General features: G+C 40.7%; 1 protein-coding gene across 1 annotated transcript in view; it reads left to right on the top strand.

Annotated features, from left to right (window-relative positions):
- Positions 1-1,478: 1,478 nt before the first annotated feature.
- lamc3 (laminin, gamma 3) overlaps positions 1,479-19,630 on the top strand; it is a 134,246-nt gene continuing 116,094 nt past the window's right edge. The window contains 2 exon segments of the mRNA XM_037753305.1: positions 1,479-2,041; positions 13,732-14,036. Coding sequence (XP_037609233.1) covers positions 1,654-2,041; positions 13,732-14,036 — 693 coding nt within the window. The 5' untranslated portion in view covers positions 1,479-1,653.

Raw genomic sequence — 19,630 nt, forward strand, 5'->3', positions numbered from 1 at the left:
GGCCACTTTATTTTTGGCATCAAAACCACTATAGTTAAGTTTAGGAAAGCACCTACATGTTGGGCTTAAAACTACTATGTTTGTACAGTGAAAATGACGCTGAACGGTGTGAACACGGGACACAAACGAACAACTGATTGTAACATGAAAGTGAAACTTAACACACGGGACTGTGGAACAGTGGGCTCCTGGATGAGAGCCTTGTGTTTGTTGGACCCACCCGCCTGGTGTATCTGACATACCGGTGCTTAAGGGTGCCTTGTGCGGCGGTGATGAGCACCGACGGCCGTGACACAGCCTTGGCTGTTTGACGCCCTGTGAATGAGAACGGGCTGTTTTTTATGTGAATGTGGATCTTTCAGATCAATTTTAGGAGTGCCTATGGTTTGCATGTTCCACATGTTATCGTAAGTGTGTCATACAATGTGGGACTAGGACTCGGTCTCGCCCTTGGTCTTGGTTTCAACCCCTCAAAGTCTTAGTGTGGTCTCGGTAAACTGTAAACTGCTGTAATATATAACACGCTAGCATCCCCCACCAATAGGCCCATTTCACAGCAGCCATTTGACATGTCATAGCAGAGTAGACACAAGTGTAACTGATAAAAGTAATTAGGGTCCCATTCTATTTAGTGTTACAGCCATTCCAGTGAGCCACCATACACAATACTAGAGCCCTGGTACACCTAAATGGAACGGGGCCATAAGTAATGCTATTGTTTACCTTTGTTTACCTGCAATGACATGTCCAAATGGCTGCTGTGAAAAGAGCCACCAGGTAATATGTTTGTATTGGTGCTGACCTACAGTTACTGGTCATAGTTTCACCTAACTAATCAAACAGTGGTGGATGGGTTACACAGGACCCAGGGAAGTCCGTATGAATGACAGGGATATGCAAACCAGTCCTCACTTGTCATGGTGGCTGGGCCTTGAGCGGATCTTGCTGAAAATGCAGTGCAGCTGTTCCATTCCTCTATTTGTATAAATAAATTGTCCCTTTAGGTCACAGAACTCCCCTGAGCGACATCCCTTTATGGAGATGACCTGCGCCTGCTGAAATATTCCAGACAGTTTTAGCACCTCCAGTCTTCCACTGTGAATCACTACAGTCAGCATTTAGCAGAGCATCCTGCTGTGGGGCCAACTGCCAAGTGCATTTATCACCGTATCGACGATATTTTGCGTTCCTGTAAGTGGTGAATGCAGGTGCTTTGGTACTCACTACCTCAATGCCCAGAGGTGTAACAACCTCGCTGCAGTATTATTTAAAGATGGTATAGAATGTGTTTTTCCTGTAAAATGACGTTATTTTACCCGAGTCTGCTTTACATCTGAAGCTAATTGTGGTGCGGTGCTTGTGTTGACCAGCAGGTGGAGGAGTTTTCGTGGGCTGCTCTACCCTCCATCCCCCACCCCCCGTCCCTCCTCTGTCTGTCTCATGCTGCCCCTGATGAGAGGAGTTCCTGCACTAACTTCATTCCACTCCACAGAGGGAGAACATATGTGGAGACTCACCAGAGAGTAGACACACAAAGCTCTCACACTGGACTTGTTTCATGTTGTTGGATTACTTCTCTCATGTGTTTGTGTCTTTGAAGGAGAGTGTATGAATGTGAAAGTTTGTGTGTGAAGTGTGAATGTAATTTTAGACATGGATACATCCTCTGCTGTGAGCTCTCTTCTCCCGGCCCTTCTACTCTCTCTCCATCTACACTGCCACCTCCTTGTTTGGGCCGCAATGGACTCCTGCTTTGATGAGGAGGGCACCCCGAGCCGTTGCATGCCCAAGTTTGAGAATGTGGCCTTCAATCGCACCGTGGTGACCTCTAATGTGTGCGGCTCCCCGCCTGAGGACTACTGCATGCAGACTGGCTCAACGCGCTCATGCCACCACTGTGACGCGTCAGATCCGGACCTGAGCCACAATGTGAGCCTCCTGACTGACTTCCACAGGAACGAGGAGCCCACGTGGTGGCAGAGCCAGTCCATGTACTATGGTATCCAGCACCCTAACTCTGTCAACCTCACCCTCCACCTGGGTAAGAGCAGCAGTCTGACCCCCACAGTTCTTCACTTTGACTTTCCTTAACTTGCAGTGTAGTTTGTGGCCAGGCTGAGTGATCTAGGTCAAGCATGTGTGTCCTTAGGGTTCAATTATGGTCCTATAATGTTGTACATAATCGTTTTAAAGTGCTTGAAAGCTTTTCATGTGCACTGCATTTGCTGTGTCCCATAATAGAACATGCATATCAGCAATAGATTCAACGCTCTATTGAATGCAGATGTGAAGAGTCTGTTGATGGGATTTCAGATGAATGCATGAATAGCCGTCCTCACACCGGTTGAGATCACTTTTTCACCTTTCTTATCTGTGCAGCAAGTATCTTGATACATTACTGTGTGTACTGCAAAGTCCATTGATGGGGAAATCTTTAATACAAACCAGCTGTGCTGCTTAACAACACATGATTTGTATTATTCAGTCTCATGCAGCTCTGAGCTGTCTTCATAAAAAACACTTTGGCCCAGACATGGCTTAGGCTTGGAGTGTTTGCGAGCACGTAGCCACAAGGGCATGTCTGAGAATTTGGTTGGATTTAAAGTGGATGAGGAGGACACACACTTGCATCTGACATGCCGAGATAGCAACTGAGTGATGGCCCAAGTTTACATTCAGCCCACGTACCACCACCGTATTGGTGATGAACCCATCCGAATGTGGCTGCTACAATACAGTCACAACTCAAGCTGGGTTTTTTAAGGTATGATTGGGCCAGAACTCAACTAGAATACAGCCACCACACACAGCCTTCATCATAGATCATACAAACATGTTTCCTGCATGATTTGACATGCAGACCATAGCCAGAAATCAACCTTTATGTAACCATTTTAGTTTGAAATCCTCATTTCACATTATATTACATTACAATTTCAACATCTTCTGCTGCAGGCTCAATTCAGTGTTTTCATCTCAGCAATCGTCAGATTTTACTGCAACAAACATACTGTACAACTGACAGTAAATGAAACCGAGACCACTTAATATTTCCAGAGAAATTCCAGGAAATAAGCAGCTGGTAACCTGCAGAAAAGCCCCACGTTTGGCAGGAATAAGACTATGATAAGGAAAAGAGTACCAACTGAAGTTAGTCAGGCATTTACATAAAATGGATTTGGAATTCAAAAGATTCGCTTACTTTCCAGGGAGGTAAATTTCATTAACCCCCCCAGCCAGAGTCATTTTTTGCATAGCCAGGGACTTGGTCAGCAGGTCTGCTGTCACTTGAAATTATGCAAATTTCCCCTGTACTTCGGTGAAAGTTTTCACAGAACTTTTGGAGAGAAATCCCCCAGAAATGCATCTTAAATCCAGGTACCTTTTAGAGTTTTTGAAATGTAGTCAAATACCTAAAGAGTGCTGCAGGGCTGATGTATTTTTGGAGGCCAAAAGGACTCATTCCTGCAGCACATTATACTGCAACACTCTTACTGTCAAAACTCAATTAACCAACAACTTACAGCTAAATATCTAAACAACAAACAACTTGTCTTGGCTGGAGCAGTTAGCAACATGTATATAGCTTTTTGCCTTTTGCATTTGCAGTGGTTTTATTTGATACAACTTATGATACAGCAGAAGGCATGAGTGCATGAGTGCATTGTTGAGTAAATGTGTGAAAAGGAGAGCTAAGTGATTTGGGGGAAAAGAAGTGGCTCGTAAATTGCAATATCTTATAATATTTAGTAAAATGAGCCATGCTCTTAAAGACAAATTACTTGTTGATATAAATCATGTAAACAGAATGTTTCTCCAGCATGAAGTGGATTCTGTGGCAGTAGTTTAATTAGAACACTTTTCTTTTGTTCAGCACTTGAGAAGCTTGACTAACAGTTACTCACGTACTGTAAAACCTCTGGCTTCCTGTGATTAAGATAAGGAAAGGTTGAGGCTTGATAAATAGTTGGTTTCAGTGAGATCATATAAATGTTTGAGGTTAGGATATGGTCATGGTAAACTGTGAAAACCATCAGCTTAAATAATGAAACTTCACTTCACTTGAACTGAACCTGGGTCTCCCCGGTTCAAAGCAAATATAGTAACCGTGCAGCACTTTTACCACGCTGTATTATCCCCGTGTTAGTAATACAAGTTTTTAGGATTGCCTCCTTCACGCACTCTTTTCCTTTGAGCAAATGCATTTGCCTCACTTTTTTGTACACTGCGTACATATTTGCATTTGAAGACATTCCTCATTTCACAAAATTTTATGAGACCAGCTTGAGCCATTAGCATCATTATCCCATTACCATGCGGCGCAAAACTGCTGCAATAAAGTAACAGAGCACATTTGTCACTTTAACTGAATTAAATTGTGGCGATTATTGCTGTGTGTGTGTGTGTGTGTGTGTGTGTGTTGTGTGTGTGCGTGTGTGTGCGTGTGTGTGCATGTGTGTGCAGAGGGTCTCAGTAAGGGCGTACACAGGATTTTGGGCCCCTCTGAAGAATTTAGCTCTGGGCCCCCCTTTATTATTGAATTAAATGAATACTTATTAAATACTAATGAAAACTAATATTTAGTTTGTAAATAGTACATCTAATACATTTAATTTATTCTCAGTTAGAGGTTGAAATCAACATTTCCTGTGCTGTTTATTCTGTCTAGAATTTATTCTAATCTCAAAGAAATAGTTCTACATTTTGAGAAATATGTTCATTGGCCTTCTTGTTAGATGAGAAGGTCAATTCCACTTATTTACTTACAGTATTTGTCCATTGAATATGAAGCTGGAGCATAAAGACTGGAAACTAGTGAAACAGGTAACCGGCTTTGTCCAAAGGTTAAACATATTGCCTAGCAGCACCTCTAAAGCTCACTATAGTTCAAATGTTATATCTTGTTTGTTTAATACGTTGTCTTCTAGAGTCTTGCTGTCACCATTTGGCAACACACCATACGTTGTCAGGTAATCAACCTTCTCACTCTTGACGAGACAGTGAATGAATGAGCGTCTAGGCTATTTTCCAAAAAACTTAACTTTGCCTGACACTTGCCAAACAGAAGAAGTAATCCATCATCGTGAATATTATTATTATTATCTCAATGTCATGCAAACTGTGTGGTAAGACAAATGTTGGTCAATAATAAACTGCTGGCACGGTGTGTTCAGGTACTGGTGAAAAACGAGGAAAACAATACACAGGAATTTCTGCCCAATCTTTGATTGACAACTCAATATTGCCCATAGGTATGTATGTGAGAGAGAATCTGTTACCTTGAGGCAGAATAGTGATCTGTCCAGGTTGTACCCTGACTTTGCCCAATGTGTGCTGGATAGACTCCACCCCTCCCTGTTCTGTGATGTACAGCATGAAGTGTATACAAATTGTTGGATGGATGGATATTCATAATGTCTGTGCACCCTCTCCACCTACGACTAGGCTACTGCAAGTAAGAATACTAGACATAAATCACATCTAGGGGCACAGTTTGGATTTATAAGGTAACTACATTGGATTGATTGACAGCTTGTCTAATTGGTAGCAGAATCCTGTTGAATTAAATTGCAATTTAAAGCAGTGGTTCCCAACCTTTTTCCCCTGACTAAGTGACATTTTATGGATATTTCATATTATATTCAATGCATAACAATAACAGTACAGAACAACTGATATATGAAACTATACAATTAACAAATAGTGAACGCAATAACTGCAGGGAGTTTGTGTAAAATGAGAAATTTGGATGAATTTTGTGCAGGTTATTTCCTGTGAATATTGCGTCGTTATTTTTAGGGAGTTTTAATACAGTTCTTTGTATTGTGTATTTTATTTTATTATTTTTAACTATATTCATACTTGACAAATTCAGTGTTTTCTTCTCCCTTCACCCTGGCCATTGTTCTGTTAGCTCTTGATTGTTTAACGTTTCTAATGCAGGCTGTTGATCAGAGAGGGAACGCTCTGTGAATATAGCTTGCAGTGGTGTACCTGTAACAAAGTAATAATACTTTGTTACAGTAATTAAGTATTTTTGGGAGTATCTGTACTTTACTTGAGTTTTTATATTCCTGTCAACTTTCACTTTTACTCCACTACATTTCCTAAATAAAAACGTTGTACTTTGACTCCGATATATAAGCATCTCAGTACTCGTTACAATTGCAATCAAGCAGGTTTGGTGAATCGGGGGTTCCAGCTTGCAAGTGACATAATTTACTCAAGTAATATCATAATGGGTGTTTTTAACTTCTACTAAAGTCAGTTTCTGGTTAGATATCTGTACTTTTACTCAAGTGTGGCTTTCAGGTAGCTTCATCCACCACTGATAGCTTGTGTTCAGACCTTATCATTTAAATATTGTAGTTTTCTCAACAGAAACCAATGAAGTGCTGAGATATAGGCCAACTGTATATATTTTATTTTTTTAAGTTGTCTTGCACCCTTTAAAATCAAGAAGCTTCGCTACCCCCCCTGTGACACTTTGTGACCCAGTGGTAGTTGCCAGGTTGAGAAGCAGTAATCCCCTCTTACAAGACAAGCTGTAAACACAACACGGACCTTTTAAGTTGACGCAACTTGTTAGCGAACAGTTTCCAGCATTTACGGAGCAACATTATCATTCGTTTGGCCGTAGTGTTTTTGGACAATGTTAGTCCCGTAATGAATCTCTTTTAGCTTTGTTGGTTTTGTCTTGTTTCTCATCTCCTCCAACTCCTGAGGGAAACATCTGGCTCTGTAGCTGCTAGCTCACATGCTAACGTTAATACACCTTGTTAACCAGCTAACGTTAGCTAACTCTGTCTGCACTTAAAGTTGCATACAGTGGCTTTTAGGGCTTTTAGCTAAAGCAGTTAGAGAGAGTGAACCAAAATAGTAAAGTTGAAAACGGAAAACGAAAATAATGAGTTTAAAGATGCTCTAAAGCTCCAAGGGGAGCTTCGGAGTCAGGTGAAGACATGCCATAGCAGGGCAAACACATTATGGCCCTGGTATTGTCCGTGCTGGCTCACTGGGGGACCATAATTAATTGTATCAATTACACCTGTTTACCCTGCTATGGCATGTCAAATTGCTGTTGTGAAAAGGGCCTATCGACCTCTGCCACTGCATTTTGTTGCTAGGGCAACAGCTTTGGTCCAAGTTTACTTCCTGTCAGCTACTGCATTAACAAACATTGACACAAGAAATACAAAGGGACACAACGGCTTCGTCAGAAATCGCATACTATGCACTACATACTCAATATGTGTACTATCATTCAACATACTTTTGTGTGAATAAACAGTAGTGTATATCTTTTCAGACGCACTGAGCTGTAATTTACATAGTCACTTCCTGAGAGCCTCCTTGCTGGTTGGAGACATGTAACCATGGTAACCCGTTCCAACCTCATGTGACGAAAACAACGGTTTGTCAGAATCAAAGTCTGAATTAATTTAATATATATATTAGCGTTATTGATGTTACAGAGCTGTCCGTCAATGTCCATTATTAACATTGTTGTTACTGCCGCATTGCATTGTGGGATATGTATGCTGCTATAGTGTCCAGCGTTGCATACCGTTACATTTCACTGGAAATAGTATGCAATTTGTCTAATATCGGTTTCATACTAAGGTTTCAGGCATACTCCAATATCTCCAGACTGTCTTAGCGTACTAAATAGCATGTTAGTGTGGAATTTAGGGACAACCAATGTTTACGTTGTCAAGTCTGAAAAGGTCTATTGATTACAGTTGCTGTGACTAAGGTTAGAATCACCTTAACTGTATGCTCTGTGTATAAAGGTGTGTGTTTGGACTTCCAGCAATCAGTCAGTGAAGACAGTTCCTTTTCAAAAGTAGAAATCTTCTTGACAGGTCAGATTTCCTCCTCCTCCTCCTCCTCCTCCCTTCCTCCTCCTCCTCCTCCTCCTCCTCCTCCTCTTCCTCTGTAGGTGCCAGTGAAGTGGGCGCTTCCCATCAAAAAGCTTTTCTTCAAAGGAACAAGAGACAGGGACAAAATGATGACAGAAGTTGAAAATGTCAGAGCTTTGACCGTAGATGAACTGTTATATCACGTGTTCTGAAGCAAGAAGAGCCTCCATCAAATGGAGAATAAGGCTATTGATTTCCAATGGCAGGAGATGTCTGGCTGTGTTTTGAGGCTTTGTTGTTTATAATCTCCGGTTCTTTAGGAGAAAGGCGCCATTTTCTGCTGCAGAGGTATGTTCTGCGTTTGTCTGGAGGGTTTGTTATTCTTCAAACAATCCCAACACCCACATGTCTGTCTCCCTCAGACTACATTGACCTTTGCTCCTTCCTGCCCTACTCCCAACATGTGTTTTTTTTACCTGATACCTTTGAATTATTCTAGCATCCTTAAAAGAAGCATGAATATGTTTTCATAACACAGAATTTGAACTGAATATCCCTAAATTTGGATGTGTGGCATCCCTTTGGTACTTTTGAAAGCTCTGTGATCCATCTGGTTGCTGGTGGGGGGCGGTCATTCGACATGACTGTTTTCTTTTGCCTCTCCAAACAAAACAAGCGCTCTCTGAAAGGCAAATGCTGGGATGATAAACACAGCAGTGGGATGCAGGGACACATATTGCAGCCAGGTCAGAGTGGCTCTGTGGAAGAGTAGAAAGAAGAGGGGGAAGTTGGGCTGCTTCAAGGGGAGTAAACAAAACATAACGAGGAAGAAGGGGGAGAAAAAAGAAAATGCTGGGCGGTTTGCTGGTAAGGAATTGGGGTCAGGTTTTTCCCACAAAGACTTGGTGAGACACACACACACACACACACACGCACACGCACACACACACACACACACACACACACACACACATTCAAACAGCACACATTGATGTCTGCAGCTGGTTCTCATTCAGTGTTGTCAAAGACCAGCAACATCCTGTCTCAGATGTAAAACAATGATAAAAAATCTGCCACAGTTGGCACGACGCTCTCACAGCCAGATTATTGGCGTGCATATGAGACACACACTGTTAAGAATTTCCCAGTAAAATAACAGTAAAGAGCTGGAAGCAGGGTTGCCATTATTCTACTGTAAAATTAACATTATTATACTGTTGCTGAAATTTACAGCTTTGTACTGTTAATGAAAAATACAGTATATACTGTTTTTTTTATTAATTTCACAGTATTTTACAGTTAATTTACTGTTTAAGGATACATTATATAGCTGTTTTTATCCCTTTCTTTTACATTATCTTACTGATTTGTTTCAATGCACAATTTAGGTTGTATTTTTTACATACATTTTAATAAACATTATTTTTTGCCTAGATGAATAGACTTAGCAGGTTACAGACATAGGAATAGTCACACTAAATACAATTAAAGGCACTTGTTAAGAAAAAGGCTATAATTAAGGCTATAAGGCCCAAAATGTCTGTCTATAGCTGGCTACAAGCACAGAATGCAAACCATAACAACATGTGAGTGAAGAACAGAGCTAATTCACTGATTTTACAATCATGTACAATGTGTGAGAAAAGAACATCTACAGCTTATCTTATTGCACTTTATTTTTTATTTTCATATGAAGTTCAACACAGCGCCAACAAAAACCTGACACAGATAACAAACCAAATTTCAGAAGAAATAGCATTTCTGAAGACATCTGTCAATCTTACTAACCTTACTTTGTAGAACAGTTACAGAGAGTTGAGCTACATCATAGAGTTAAAACAAAACTCTCAAATAATATTTTGCCTTATATCATGTAACATGTGAATATACTGAATATATTGCTGAGCCTTAAGGCATATCAGTGGTACAAATTTAAAAAAAAATTAACATTAAATAAAAAATAATTGTCTATATACTAATGAGCACGAACACCACCAGACATGTGAAATCATGTCCAAGTATGAATATTCAGGCTCTAACAAGGCACATGGATAAGTGTGGAAGTCCAAGTATTGGGTGATAATGGGGGAGTGAGTTAGTGAATGACTTATTGCCCACTCAAAGACACCAGTTCTCTCAATCCAGCCTTGGTAGCCCGCTGACTGTGTGAGAGAGAGATATATGAGTTCCAACATAACTTTCATTGTAACTTCTCACATACAAAATCAGCGTGTGTAGCCCTCATTTCCTCTTATCATGTATGTAATGTAAACTCACCATTTTAAATGAAGTCACACTCAAGTGCATGAGTCCCATCAGCAGAGTGGATACATGTGGATATACGCTTGTAGTCTTGTCTTTGTAGCTCGTGAATTTGCCAGTTTTCTTTGAGAAGACTTTGCCCCTGTCCATCCTTGGTGCCTCTCTCAGGGTTTATTCCACGGTGCACCTGAAAAATATAGTGTTTTCTTCAGGTTACTGTGTAAAATCAAGTTTGTGTGAATCACTTAGATTAATGCCACAATAAAAATTACAGGTTTTACTGAAGTATCTAACCTTGAGATTAATTTGAGCGTGCAGGTGTAGAAGGTGGAAAATAAGCAACAAGCCCCATCAAGAAGGTGGGCTTCACATATGAAGTGGCCCTCAAGGCTGACCATCCAGCGCCAATAGCTTCCTGCTGTTTCACCTGAAACTTAGAACAGAATTTTCCTCAGTCAACTTCATGGATTTTTAGTCAATGTTTGAAATGAATTGTGTTGAGTGGTGTGCCATTACTGGTGAGAAACTGTTTTTTGATCAATTATGAATATTCTGACCATCTGATCTATAGAACATGTGGTTTTCAGATATCATTCAAAAACACTAGTTAGCTAGTAAATAAACTTGCCTTCAATTTTGTATCTGACTCTGCTGAATTACCACCCAATAACCAACGTGCACTGAAGGCTTAATGTTACTTTAAATGTTGAAGGGACTTCCATAGACTGTAAACATGTTATACACCGTACGTCTTTATGCATGAATTCACTGGCAAAATACATGTGTCAGCACATTAACTTAGATATTAACTTGAATACATAGAAATTAAAATGAGCTCCTTGTGTTGTCCGATTAATGTGCAATCATCTGTGAATTCTAGCTAGCTGTTGAATCCCTCTATCATGACATGCACATATTCTGTAATGCAAACTAACTGGAAACATCACTGATAAAACTTTGCACAGATTATTAATTAAATAAAATTACTACTCACCAAATAATCAGTAAGATGGGGATGGATGAATAAAAGAACGGATCCAGCCTCACATGTGCAGATCAGGTGAAATTGCTCTTCCCAGAATTCAAAAAATACTGCATGAAACTGTTATTCGTGATACTTTAGACAGTTGATCAGCGAGTAAAGTGCTGTTTTTTAAGAATGCATTATAGTTCAGTAAAAAACGGCCTATGACCATAATTTTAACAGATTTCTTTTGTATTAACAGTAAAGCACTGTTTTTAGCAATAACAGGTTAATAGTGTTGAAATTCTGCTGTAAATTAACAGCAACTGTTTCCAGTGCAATTCTTTGTAAAAAGGCTATTATATTTCATTTGTAAACTTGAGAGGCCAGCATGATTAGAAGATACTCTTCCGTGTATTTGCTGGTGCTGGTCACAAAATGGGAGCTTGGAGTAAACAGATTGTAAATATTGAGTCTACAGTACTCGTGCTGAGTTTAGTCTGAGCCTGTCTCGGTCTGGGCAGACGAGAGCAGCTGTGTTAAGTTGACATTAATGACTCAGAGTCGGGTCACACGATGTACTTCTGCAGCTCCCAGCCTTTACCCTTAAAGTCTGTGTCCAAATAGTCATTTTATTAGTGTGCTTGTGCGCAACATGAACAGCTTTGGTTGGCTTTGTGATGCCACCAGACTCTGGATCAGCCCTGTAAAGTCACACCAGGCTGGGTTTCTAAACTAATTTCCAGTGCTCAAAGACCTGTCGCTTGGCGAACAAAGAGAGACTTCTGCTTCAAACTGAGCTGTCCAAACTGTGAAACTCAATGTGTGAATTCTATCTTAGGGTGTATTTCATCTATAGATATTATGTATTATAAGATTTAATAGCAGTTGTGCCCACATTAACTCTGATGAATACATAAAGTATGCACTCCTGAAAGTGGATGAATCACGAATCATTAAACATTATACATAACAACATACAAATATCCTTTGCAATTAGTCTGCATTTCATCACGGGATATCCAACAAATGTTTCATCTTCTGCCTCTTTTATGTTTTTGCCTCAGTCCCAGCAGGGCTGAGCTCACCTCATGCAGGGAGTAAATGAAAGCTAAATGATCCTAGGGCTCCTAAAGGAAAGATACCATTAGAGATTGCTGCAGAGACAGAGCTGCCTAGATCTGACTTGGCAGAGAAAAGCAACAGCTGTCATTATGGCTGTACCAGTGGATGGCATCCCTCTATGAATGTGCAGAGCGGCTGAGACTTAGTATCTAATGATGTAGAAAAAAATCCCCAAGAGTGCAATGAAGAAGCCTGTAAAGAGAGTTCTACATGTTACTCCTCACTCTGGTCTCAATATGACTTCAGTTAGTGTCTGCCCAGTTAATCCCCTGTAACGCTACACAACATTTGGCAGATTCTGAACGTGTTCATATTCAGGGTGCATAACTCTGCAAGCCTCCCTGATATTGCTCCAAGAGAGTGTCCACAGTGAGTAAACAATGGGAGGGAATGACAGCAATCAATCAAAAAGAAGCATTGCTTTAGTGTTTGCTCTGAGATTAGGGAAGAAGATGTCAACTTTCTTACAAAACCAAATAAGGACAACAGCAAATCAACCTGAGTTTTCCACACAGGAAACATTATAAAGCAAAATCACACATTATTTCACAGCCATCTGAGTAAGCTATGGAAAAAAAGATGCCAAAATGTATTCTTTCCTCTCATTACCAGGGAGACTCACCCTTCCACTTATTATGCACCTTCAAAAATGACTTTACAGACATCTCTACAGTTACAATGCAACTCTAATTACAGTGCAACTTAGTCGGATCTGCTAAATCCCCCAATACCAACTCAAATGGAAATCTGGGTACGCTATATCTCCTGCTGCAGATCTTCTTCCAGATGAGATTGTGCTCTGAAACCCATTTTCCTTTTTCACAGATTGAAGACGAATCACTGTTTTAGGGGAATACAGATCTATGAAAAGTTTCACTTCTCTTTCTCTCTGTTTCTCCCTGTGCCACCAAATGGCTGATGTACCACTAAAACCTCACGTTAGATACATCAATCAATGATATGTTTAAATCTGTGCCATACTCAGCCTCTCATGACACTCATTAGTGTTTTGCATGTTTGACCAATCACTTTTCTATTGATTAGATCTGTCACTTTCCTGTCGCACCTCAACCGTTTCATCAGACTACCAGTGACTCGACAGTGCGAGCACTTTCCCCTGTGGTTTTGCACTCATTGGCCTATTCTGTTCTGCAGTTATTATAAGAATAAAAAGACATTTTGTCTCGTTCCCTTTGACCTATGTTTTACTTTTGGGGCCCATTATGATCTGGATAATGAGAAAATAATCCTGGGTATTCTTCTACTCCTGCAGGAATGACATTCATTTACCCTGCGTAGAGGCACGGGAAATGAAGCCTATCCCCCATTGTTTTCCTTCTTTCTATAATGCAATTATGTCTTTTTTTCCCTTTGCTCCTGGGCCCTAAACTATCACCCCACTGTATTTGTCTCTTACATAACCAGCCCTGATCTAACTGTGTAACTACAACAGATCCAGTTCCAACAGTAAGTCTTTCAATGACTCCACTCAAAGCTAATCATATCTGTTTTCCACAGGGAAGGCTTTCGAGATAACCTATATACGACTGAAATTCTACACCAGTCGACCGGAGAGCTTCGCCATCTACAAGCGCACTGAAGAGGATGGGCCCTGGTTGCCTTATCAGTATTACAGCGCCTCTTGTAGGAAGACCTATGGGAAGGATGCTAAGGCTTACATTCGGCCAGGAGATGATGAGAGGAATGCTTTATGTACTGATGAGTTCAGTGATATCTCTCCGCTCACTGGAGGAAACGTGGCTTTCTCCACCCTGGAGGGACGGCCCAGTGCATACAACTTTGACCAAAGCCTGGTGTTGAAGGTGAGGGCACATTTTGGTAATTACTGTATATTTGTATACCTATTATGGCTATGATTCTTTTTTCCCCACATATATTATTAGCTCCACTCAAAGTGATTTTGCAGAGAGAGCACAACTAACACACTTAAACTAATAATACAGATAGCTAAGGAAAAACCAGTTACAAAAAAATGCAAAATAAATATTTCTTAGAAAAGACAAATGTTTTGTGTAGATTAATCATGAAAAAACATATAACTGATTGCTTCTTTTTAATGAATTACATTTAAAAATCTTGATGCCAGTCCATAATGGATGTGTGATGTTAGTGTTTCCAATATTCTTTCCATATTCTTTTTAAAAAAAACTTCTGGAAAAATAATGTCTCAGTTTGACAACGTGAAGAATTTTCTTCAAAAAAGGGTTATTATTTACCTGTAGACACAAGGGCTGCACTCATCACATAGTTAGCAGGTTGTAGCAGTGCCGTGCAGTCAATGTTTCCTGACTTAAGCTTACACTTTTACACAAACAAACATACCGTAGCTCTACACATATACATGCATGCCTTCAAGCCTTTTTCAAAGCAGCTGAAGGGAATCTAAAGTTAGCTCTGATTAACATTGATGAAGCTTTGAGTGGGCTGTGCTGAATTAATGGCAGCCTCTTGGGGGAGAGTCTGGGAGGGGTGGGCACAGTAAAGCGTGGCTAAAAATGAGTAAATAAAGTGCTTAATGCAGCCACTCCTTTTTCTTTGACAGGGTTGTGAATATGCATGTGTCCATGCATGTGCTTTGCATGGCTACTTCAGTGAAAGGCTTTTCTCTTCATTAATTACTGAGGATCTTGGCTGTCGTGTGTGAATATATGTTTATTTCAAGGTCTCAGCATTGCTTACAGCAACTTATAATTGACCAACATATACAGTAAAAGTAACCTTGTCACAACAAATTCATTTAGCTAATTAGAGCAGAGATCGTACAGGACCATCTACTGAAGGAGGATATATCATGATGATGATACATACAGTAATAACACCTAAGCAGATGGAACATGAGTATGTGTGGCCAAATATAGGATGTCAAATTAAGATTGTCCAGCATCAAAGAAAAGAGGTATTGGAAGCAGGCAAATTACTATCTAAACCAGCCAGCTGAGTCTCAATCAGATGCAGAAATCTACAGCAACATTTATTCTGAGACAGTTGCTTATATTTCATTGTCTTTGTTCAACTTTAAAATCGATCTGTGTATTCAGACAAACGCAAGGGGAATTTTAGAAGCGGCACTATTGCATACAAAGTCAACCGGACACAGACGGTCTAGTGGTAAAATTCAAATCAGAATCAGAATGGTCTTCTTTGCATTGTTGTTTTGATGCATAACAATAAACATAGTAAGAGAAAATAGAAATAAATAGCAAGTACTGCAAAAGTGAAGAAACATGAATATAGAAGAGAATAAATTATAATAAACATATGAAAAAATACTACAAAAATATGTTTAATATATCTGTTTTAAAATGAACGAGCTGTACAGGAATGTGCAAAATATTCAGCGGGGTATGTGAAAAAGGAAGGAAGAGTAATCACTCTTTAGATTACGTTCAGTAGCTGTGTTTCCATTCATTGTTAAAGCGAGGGCTGGGAGGCGGGCTTGAAGGAAACGCTACTGCGCCTGCTCTATGGGCCCGATGGATGCTGAAGATTGCCGGAAGATCTGGGTAATTTTATACTCCGAAGTCAAGCTTTTTTGGCTGCATGCACCACTTTCATAGGAATGACCAAGGCCCCGCCTCTGACGCTGTATCCAGTTCTCTTTATACATCCATGATTCAAGCGCTACGGTGCTAGGTACTGGTAACCCAATTTGTGTGGGTCCTATATGCCCTGATCAATGGGCTAACCTGACCCTAACTACTCAAGGTCAATGCCTAACCTCAACCAGCTACGCGGGGCAGGTCTTACGCGTCTTGCCAAGAAAAGCAGTGGGATTCATAAATCGAGCGTAGCGTTAGTTCAGGCAGGCCACGATGTCAAGCTCTGCTCATACAACGGCTATCAGCTGATAACAGCTGATCTTAAGCCAGCCCAATCAGCTGATGCATCAGCTGACAGATCAGCTGATTCCTCTCTATGCATTCATTGGTAAATTTCATACAGGGAGCCTTATTTAAGCTGCTTCAGCCGGCCTACCGTTGCTGCTTCCTCTACAAGCCGCTCGCAAGCCGTCCCAGAGCAGAGCCATACCGCCAAATTTAATGTATATATTAATGCAAATGGAATAAGTGTCTTTGACTAAAGTGGTCCTGACTGAATTACATGTAAATGAGCCCCAGCAGGAGTGACCATGACGAATGAACCTCATTCAAAATCTAAGTTATTGTTTCTCAGTAAAAGTCCCACCACCACTTCCATAACTTGCTATCACAGGATGTGGACATACTGTATCGGCCTCCCACTACCCGACTGTTTTCATTACGCATTTTTCCACTGTCTCTTACAGTGCTATCTGCATGTTGCTATTTTTATTCCCTGTCTCTACAACAACAACAACATCCTACCATGTAGTGGACACACCTTCAACAATAATCTTGAATTATTTCAGGACCTATAGTCCACAAAGACCAATCCCCAGTCACGGCCCCCTCGTGTTAGCTAATGATAACATGTTCTTCCATCTGACCTTTCTCCTAAAATGTCGTGAGGAAGTAGGTCTGGCAATGACTACCACCTCTGTAAAGGAAGCTGTCCTCCTCCACATCATTAAATCAGAAGAGTAAGGGTGTCTTTTGGAGGATGTGTGGAGGATATGCAGTGTAACCCTGCATAATCAGAACCCGCTCCCAAAGAAAGAAACCATCTTCCAAAAGGTAATAAAGTAATAATGAGGGGATGTGTTGCTCCACTCATCAGTATATTTGCAGTTTACTGTATATGGCTGTTAAATATCCATTTAAAGGTGATTTAGCTATAGCACACCCAGATTCCAGTATTCCTCTCAGCTCACTGTTGATGTTTTGAAACTCAACTATGAATTATGTTGTTTTTCAAATCTCTGAATGCAATGTTCAATGAAAAGCAAACTGGAGCCTGATTAAGAGCAGATCAATTGCATTTTGTCTGCCATTGCTAGTGTATTTGAATATTGTTTTATTCATTCCCTTTAACAAAATATAATTAGTTTGTGAATAAAAGCCGTTAGATATAGAGAGGTTAGATTTAAATTAAATTGTGACATGAATAAAAGCTACTTACATCTAATCTTCAAGTAATTACTTTTACAGAAATATACAGTAACTGATGAGGATTTATTGTGGCACTATCCTTGTTTTATTTGCACTCTTAAACCTCCCTAAGATGTGTGATTTCAAAAGTAGAACAGTGTGTTGCAGCTGACAAGCCCTTAGGGCTGCATATGGTATCTCTGCCTGCACACATACCTCTACCCCACCCCAACCCCCCCCCCCCCCCCCCCCCCCCCCCCCCACCACCCTAACACACATGCTTTCTGTGCCGGATGCTGTCTTCTCATAAAACCTCCCCTCCCATCAACACTTTGAATGGGTGACATCTCTGCAACCTCCCACAGAGTAGAAAGAGGCAGCTTTCCTCAAGAGTGATCCCATTTTAAACTGGGAAAAGATGGAGGATGGAAAGACAGAAGTGGTGAAGCCACATCAGCTCTCAAGCATATGCTAAGCTGCAGTGAGGAGCAGGATAAAGACATTTTCTCCTCATCTCTACTATGCGAGGTCCCCTTGCATCTACGAGTGAAAATAGAAATGAAATGCACCATTGGATTAGCTTTAGTGTTGCTATGGGTTGTGCACAGCCACATTGTGTGGCAGGCTACTGTCAGTAAGGCCATGAAAGAAGAACCTGCACGCAGGACAGGATTTGGCTCCTGAGCTGAAAGTCCACAGATTCTACTCTTATGGACTTGCATTCATATTTCTTATCTGTCTCGCTAGGACAACAAAGAAAGGAGAGTGAAGTGAGAAAACCATATTTACTGTATGTGGCTTACGGTCACTTAACCCACTGTCAAAAAAAGACCTCTCTAGAAGTTTCCACAAGCACAAGGATGTTCATCATCCCCTTTCTTCCTGCTCAGTGTGCATTACTTTGCTCCACTTCCTGCGCTGGTAGTTCTACTTTTTTTTTTTTTGCAAGAGAGCAGTTATAAAATGCTTACAAGAAAAGGTAGCAGCAGCCTGGTTTTCTACTCAGAGATTATTAAAGCGTCTTTTTTCTGATTAATCCCTTCACACCTACCACTTGTGCTATTTCCGGCCTCTCTATCTATCTGGTTATATAACTCTGGGACTACTGGCAGGCTGGGACAATAGCAAACTGGAGCCCAGGCTTGTAGGACATCAGGATTGAGCTTGGATGTGCTGACATTTTGTAAAGTGAGCATTATGGTTTCAGTTGGAAATACATGCTCCAGGCATGAACAGAGCGAGAAATACATCTTCTCACCATGAAAGGATTATGTTGGATTAAGGAATTAAGGGCCTAAGATTATGCAAAGAAGGCATGGGTAGAAACAGGTAGTCTGAGAGTCAACCATAGCATGATAGCAAGAAGGGGCATTGTGGTCAGGGTGGCCTTGATCTGTAATGACCCGGGTTCAGTTACAAGTCATGGAATTGTTTTTGCAAAATTTGAGTTGTGTTTTTTTGTCAGAGAACTTGCACAAACCAACTGGACTGGGTTATTTATTAACCCCAAATTAAATGAAGTTGATTTATGCTTAGCCGTTTGTTAATTTTTTCAGCTTTTCACACACAGGGAAAATGTGAAGTTTGTGCTGCTGTCACATAATTCAGTGGTGACATGTAATTCTGTCCACAACACACGGAATATATCCCATAACATTCTGTACACTGGAAGGTGTAAAACAAGAGGAGGACATTTTGGGTTTGAAGCATTTTGAGCAGTGAGATCTACAGTCTCATCATGAGGGTAAATCACTTTATGATGTGCAGTGTTTAGTACTGTGCCCTGTAAGGTGTTATCACACGTTGGGTGGAATGTGAGAGAATCAAAAAAAGAAGCACCTTGTTGTGTGAATATGCTAATGTCCTACACACCTGGAGACCGTTTATTGGGCTCTGGAGCTTTGGTAGTAATCCACAGTGAATATTCCAGTGTGTGTGTGTGTGTGTGTATGTGTGTATGTGTGTGTGTGTGTGTGGGAGGAGCGGGGGTGGAGGGGGGTTGACCTTAAAGGTCAGTCCCACCTAAAGTGAGGCCTGGGCCGAAGTTGGTGGCTAACTTCGGGGCTAACCTCCTTCACTTCGCAAATCAGCAGGTGCAAGCAAGACACGAGACTTGACTTGGGTGTTGAGAAGTTGTAGCATTCATTCACAGACACATTTCTAAAGTGTACACACACTGCACTGCTACATTCACAGCTTTAACATTACTGTTCATACTTCATACTCACCGTCACACACACACTCTCTCTTTCACCCGGCCTACACACTGAGTTATTCCTTAAAGGGGTTTGTTACTTGTAGAACACATTTTAGTTTAAAAAACATCTTAAATACATTAAAAAAAATGCACAATACATTAAATCCCTGATGTTTAGGCCTGGGTGGGAGTC

This window comes from Sebastes umbrosus, chromosome 19 (assembly GCF_015220745.1).
Source record: "Sebastes umbrosus isolate fSebUmb1 chromosome 19, fSebUmb1.pri, whole genome shotgun sequence".
NCBI lineage: Eukaryota > Metazoa > Chordata > Actinopteri > Perciformes > Sebastidae > Sebastes > Sebastes umbrosus.